The sequence below is a fragment of the Carlito syrichta genome, unplaced genomic scaffold, assembly GCF_000164805.1.
Source record: "Carlito syrichta isolate Samal-C Ts95f unplaced genomic scaffold, Tarsius_syrichta-2.0.1 Scaffold311830, whole genome shotgun sequence".
Classification (NCBI taxonomy): Eukaryota; Metazoa; Chordata; class Mammalia; order Primates; family Tarsiidae; genus Carlito; species Carlito syrichta.
Genome location: NW_007255926.1, coordinates 1,012,929 through 1,018,928, shown reverse-complemented (window position 1 = coordinate 1,018,928; position 6,000 = coordinate 1,012,929). Strand labels below are relative to the sequence as shown.

Genomic DNA, 6,000 nt, shown 5'->3' with positions numbered 1-6,000 from the left:
AGCGCGGGGTAAGTAGGGGCGCAGGGTGAGTGGGGTGCAGGGGGCGCGGGGTGAGCGGGAGAACTGGGGGTCGCAGGGTGAGCGGAGCGCAGGGTGAGAGGCGGCCGCGGGGCGAGCCGGGGCTCAGGGGGTGCAGGACGATCGGGGGTACTAGGGGTCACGGGTTCCGAAGGGCGGAGGGCGCAGGATGGGAGGGGCGGGAGAGGCGGGACAAGCAAGTGTTGAGAGGCGGCAGGTGCCCGGATGGGGCGGCTGCGTGGGGGTCCGCTCGAGGAGGGGCGCGACAACCCTGTACCCCAGCCCGGGGACCCAAACTCAGACCCGAAGTCCCCGCCCCCGCTAGGCCCGTCCGGGAGCGCTGTCCCAGGCCTGCAGCCCACGTGCGGATCCGTTCCGGATCCGGGAAAGGGTCGTCGCGCTCAGTGACGACTGAAAGCTTTTTCTTCCCGCTAATAATTTGTGTCAGTGCAGGTAATGTATCTCCCGGCAGCCTCTGGGGCGGGGTGGGAACGGATTCCAGTGGCAAACAGGGAGGCCCAATGACTGGACGGATAGGCAGGAAACCAGGAGGCCTGAAATACCTACAAGGTGTCTACGTGATCTCTGGCTAGAAATCTCTTGCCTGGATTGTTGCAATAGTTTCCTGAGGACCCAGCCTCGGCTGTGCCCCCTCACCCCACCCCACCCCACCCCAAACCTCTTCTCTGCACCTCAGCAGCTGGTGTTCCTTGAAGTCACAAGCAGACCCTCTCCTGCTGTGACCTCCCCCTGGCTCCCGGTCTCATCAGAACCCTGGAAACTGGACTAGAGCCCACAGCCAGGGTCCCTCGCTCTCCACTGTGGCCACACGGGCTTCCTTGCTGTTTCTGGGAACAGACAAGTAACCACACTGGCCTCAGGCCTGTCTTTGCACTGCCTGTTTCTTCCCAAGAGCTCCTGCCCTCATACCTGCATGGATTGATCCCTCCTTTATCTTGCACTTCTTCCAGTGCCAGAAATCAGAGCATCCCACCACCACGTCTAGCTGATTTTGTTTTAGGATGTTTTGTGGAGAGGAGGTCTCACTATGTTGCCCAGGTTATTCTCAAACTCCTGTCCTCAAGCAATCCTCCTGCCTCAGCCTCCCAAAGTGCTAGGATTACGGTTGTGAGCCACAGTGCCTGGCCTGCCCATGTTTTGTTTACTACTAAAAAGGTCTTGCCTGGTGGAAGCTAACAGAGACACTCTCTACTGTCACTGAGGAAGTTAGAATCTTGGGCAGATTGTGCTCTTTTCCTTCAGTTTGCTTACTACCTGAACATCTAAATTTTAGTCAGATACTAGTTGGATGCATGCTCTATGTGAAGCCTTGTGGGAACCCAGATGGGGGCTCCGACCACAGGGGGCTTGGAGTTCACTGGAAGGAATGGAGGTACAGCTGAAGTAATTTCTGGGCATTAGTGAGATAAACAAATGCCATTTGTTAGGGACGGTGATGGAGACTGACTTTTTAGGAGGCATTGAACCTGCTCTGCAAAGAGCTAACTGATTAGTTAAAGAGCAGTCAGGGCTGTGATGAGGGTGGGTACAGTGGAGGGCAGCCCCTGCCAGCTATTAGCTGCCTCTTAGCATCCAAGAAGGCTGGGTTGATCCTATAGTTGAATGGAGACTGTTGGGTAGACAGAGGATGCAGATGTCACATTACAAGTTTAGTCGGGGAGGGGGGACCTGGAGATTCTATGATTCATTCATTATTGAGCCCTATTATACGTCAGGTCCCTTCCCTCTTGTAATTCATGGTCTATTTTGGAAAACAAGTAAATGAAATAAGCAATTTTATCTTCTTGTTTTTAAATTCACTTATTATGTATTTATTTTCGTAGAGACAGGGTCTGGCTATATTGTCCAGGCTGGTTTCTGACTCCTGACTTCAAGCGATCCTCCTGTCTCTACCTCCGAAGACGCTAGGATTTCAGGTGTGAACCTCTGCAGCCCAGCCAATTAGCCATTTCAATAAAGGGGACAAAAGCCAGGAAAGAGTGTCTGGGACTTTGAGCTGGGATCTGTAGAAAGTAGGAGGTGATCAGGCAAAGGCAGCAAAGGGGCAGAGCATTTCAGGAGGGAGCAGGTTGGAGAGGCCGTGGGGAGTTCAGGAAAGAGTCCCTGGTGGAGGCCCACTTTGAGAAGCGCCATGGTGTACATGGAATTTCAAGGTGCGCACCTGGAGGTGATTACTAGGGAAGTGAGTGAGGGTGGAGAAAGGGAAATCTAAGGACCCCGGGACACAGCACTCTCTAGAAGAAAGGAGGTGAAAGAGCACTGGGAAGGAGTCAAAGGCTAGTAGCTTATGAGAATGGAAGAAACCCGGGAGGGTTGGCTGTCCCAGAAGGCCACGCTAAGAAAGGGGAAGAGGGAGACCGGGAGGAAAAGCCATGTCAAATGCCACTCGTGGGTCATGTGGCAAGGACTGAAGGCTGGAGACACTTTGGTGGCTCCTCAAAAGGTTAAACCTAGAATTATCATAGGATTCAGCTCCACATCTAGGTATATACCCTATTTGAAATATATTTGAAAGGAGGGAGTTATTAATATCTTTCAGGTGAGTGTCTCACTTTTTTGCCCAGCCTGGAGTACACTGGCATGATCATGGTTCACCACAGCCTTCATCTCCTGGGTCAAGCAATCCTTCTGCCTCAACCTCCCGAATAGCTTGGACTACTGGTGTGCCACCAAACCTGGATAATTCTTTTATTTGCTTTATTGTTTGTAGAGATGTGATCTCGCTATGTTTCCGAGGCTGGTCTCAAACTCCTGAACTCAAACAGTCTTCCCTCCTCGGCCTCCCAAAGTACTGGGATTACAGGCGTGAGCCACTGTGCCTGGCTGAAAGTGGAGACATAAACAGATATTATGCATCAGTGTCGATTTCAGCATTCTTCACAATAGTAATTCAATCATCCTAAAACTGATTTCTGCAAAATTCAGAGGGCTGATTTTTGGAATTTCATAGAGGAATCTATTTCGATTCAGGTAAATCCTTCATGACTTTAAATTTCACTTGTCAAATCTTCTCAACCTTTTTTTTTTTCAATGTACAAGATTGTAATTCTCCGCCTGCAGCCTTCACACCATCTTAAGTAGGTGGACAGACTTGTCTTTGACACTATGGAAGCAGAGCAGCGCTAAGGAGAAGGGTCTTCTTTCACTGGCCAGTTGAGTTTTGAAAGCAGAAAATCTTGGAAAAATTGACTTTGTTGTGCAGTTTATTAAAGAGAAAGGAAGCTTCTGAAAAAAAGTCTCTGAATATATGTGAGCCTGAGATGGGTGGCTTAAAGTAGGGTCTCCTTACCCCCTTATGTCTCCTAAACTGCATTGAGAAACTCAAATTAAGTATGTTCTGGTGGGGTGCAGTGACTCACACCTGTGATCTCAGCACTTTGGGAGGCCAAGGTGGGAGGGTCAGTTGAGGCCAGGAGTTTGACACCAGCTTGGGCAATATAGCAAGACCTCATCTCTACAAACAATTAAAAAAAAAAAATCTAAGTGTGGTGGCTTGCACCTATAGACCCAACAATTCAGGAGGCTGATACAGGAGGATCACTTGGGCCCAGGAATTGGAGGCTGCAGTGAGCTGTGGTTGTACCACTACACTCCAGCCTGGCCAACAGAGTGAGACCCTGACTCAATACATAAACGAATAAGTAAATAAATAAAATTCTGTATCACTCATTCAAATATCTCTTCCATTGTAGGTTACTGGAAGAAAAAATGGCCAGTAATCTTTCCCCAGGTTTCTTCATGGAAGAACTAAATAAATATCGTCAGACACATGGAGTAACAGTTACATATCGTGAAGTGACTAAGCGTGGACCTCAAAATGACTTACGGTAAATTGCTATGAAAAAGACAAGGGGGCCGGGCATGGTGGCTCAAGCCTGTCATCCCAGCACTTTGGGAGGCTGAGGTGAGGGGATTGCCTGAGCCCACGGGTTCGAGAACAGGCTGGGCAACTTGGCAAGTCCTCATCTCTATAGTAAATAAAAAAATTAGCCAGGCGTGGTAGTGCATGCCTGTAGTTCCCACTACTTGGAAGGCTGAGGTGGAAGGATCACCTGAGCCCAGCAGGTTGAGGCTGCAGTGGCAGTGAGTGTGCCACTGCACTCCAGCCTGGGCAATAGAGTTAGACTCCGACTCAAAAAAAAGAAAGAAAGAAAGAAACCAATCAACAAACAAAAAGGTGATGACCTCATAAATGTACATGGGGGGGGATAAGGCGTGTGGCGGCTCTGGCATAATTTTGAGGTTAGTACATGAGTTCTGTGAGAGTCCCTTTGGCATAAACTGGTATCCTCAGATGACTCCAGAGGATAACGAGGGTAGACACCTTTCTATGCTTCCAGAAGATGTGCCGTTCTGCTCTTTGGGGTGAAGGCTTGAATTCTGTATCAAACATGTAGACTCACAACCCAAGGGCAGTAGTGGGAGGCAATGGTGATTAGAGCACTTGTCTTTGGATGGTATAAGAGTGACAGACTATTTTGTATGGTTTTTTTTTGTAAACAGGTTTACATTTCAAGTTATAATAGACGAGAAAGAATTCCCACAGGCTGAAGGCAGAACAAAAAAGGAAGCAAAAAATGCTGCAGCCAAATTAGCTGTTGAGATGCTTGCTAAAGAAAACAAGGTGAGTGAGTGCAATTATTTTCTTCCTAGCGAAAGGGAACTCAGAGAGATATTTTATTTTTCTTTCTGTGATAAAATACCCTGGTACAGAGTAAAGCCGTTCATAGCTTCAAGAGTTTGGTTCAGCCCCTTTCCTTGTCTTTATTTCTGTAGCACCTGAGTGAGAGGCACACCTGAGAAGTAGTGGGCAGGGCTGTATTGTAGTTATTTAGGGTGTCTGCAGCGGTGAGTACTCTGATGTTGAACATACGTAGAAAGGTGAGAAATATTCTGTGAGAAATGAACTGCCAGGTTCTGGGAGAATCCCTTCCTCCTAACTACAGAAGGGTTGTGGGCAGGAAAAAAGAGGCAGAAGTGATTGTGGGGAGAATGATGTTCAGAAGTCCCTCAGTACCCACAGGAATTGGTTCCAAGACTCCTATGGACACAAAATCCCCGGATGCTCAAGGCCCTTATGTAAAATGGCACGGTATGTGTGTATCACCCACACACGTTCTCCGATAGACAGTTAGGTGTTGCTTAACCAGGAAGATACATTCGGAGCAATGCGTCATTAGGCTATTTCATAGTTGCTTGAACATCATAAAGTGCACCTGCCTGAACCTAGATGGTAGAGTCTACTACACACCTGGGCTCCGTGGTCTAGCTTATTGCAGCAGCTACACAGCTGTGCAGCATGTTACTGTACTGAGTACTGCAGGTAGTTGGGACACAAGGGTGAATGTTCATGTATCTACACATGGGTAAATGCAGAAAAGGTACAGTACAAAGACAGCATAAGGAGATAGGAGAGGGTCACCTGTGTAGGGCGCTTACGACACAAGGAACTTGCAGGGCTGGAAGTTGCTCAGGTGAGCCAGAGAGTGGTGAGTGAATGCAAAGGCCTCAGACACTGCTACACCACTGTAGACTATAAGCACGATGCACCTAGGCTATAAAAATATTTTTCCTTCTTCAATAACAAATTAACCTTAGCTTACTGTAACTTTTTTACTTTAAAAACTTCTTAATTTTTTTTTTTACATTTTGACTTTTTTTATTTTTTGAATTGGAGTCTCATTCTGTTACCCAGGCTGGAGTTCAGTGGCATGTTAATGGCCACCATAGCCTGGACCTACTGGGCTCAGGTGATCCTCCTGCCTCAGCCTTCCAAGTAACTGGAACTACAGGCACGCGCCACCACACCCAGCTAATTTTTTTTTTTTTTTTTGAGTTGGAGTCCCACTCTGTTGCCCAGACTGGAGTGCAGTGGTCGCTCCTGGCCACCACAGCCTCGACCTGCTGGGCTGCGGCGACACTTCTGCCTCAGCCTTCCAAGTAGCCGGAATTACAGGCATG

At 48.4% G+C, this 6,000-nt stretch overlaps 1 protein-coding gene across 2 annotated transcripts in view; it reads left to right on the top strand.

The window, feature by feature from the left end:
• Positions 1 to 3,747: 3,747 nt before the first annotated feature.
• EIF2AK2 (eukaryotic translation initiation factor 2 alpha kinase 2) overlaps positions 3,748 to 6,000 on the top strand; it is a 29,166-nt gene continuing 26,913 nt past the window's right edge. For both annotated transcript variants that reach the window (XM_008069133.2, XM_008069134.2), the window contains exons 1-2: positions 3,748 to 3,866; positions 4,543 to 4,663. In XM_008069133.2, the coding sequence (XP_008067324.1) occupies positions 3,748 to 3,866; positions 4,543 to 4,663 (240 nt within the window). The remainder of the gene's footprint in view (positions 3,867 to 4,542; positions 4,664 to 6,000) is intronic.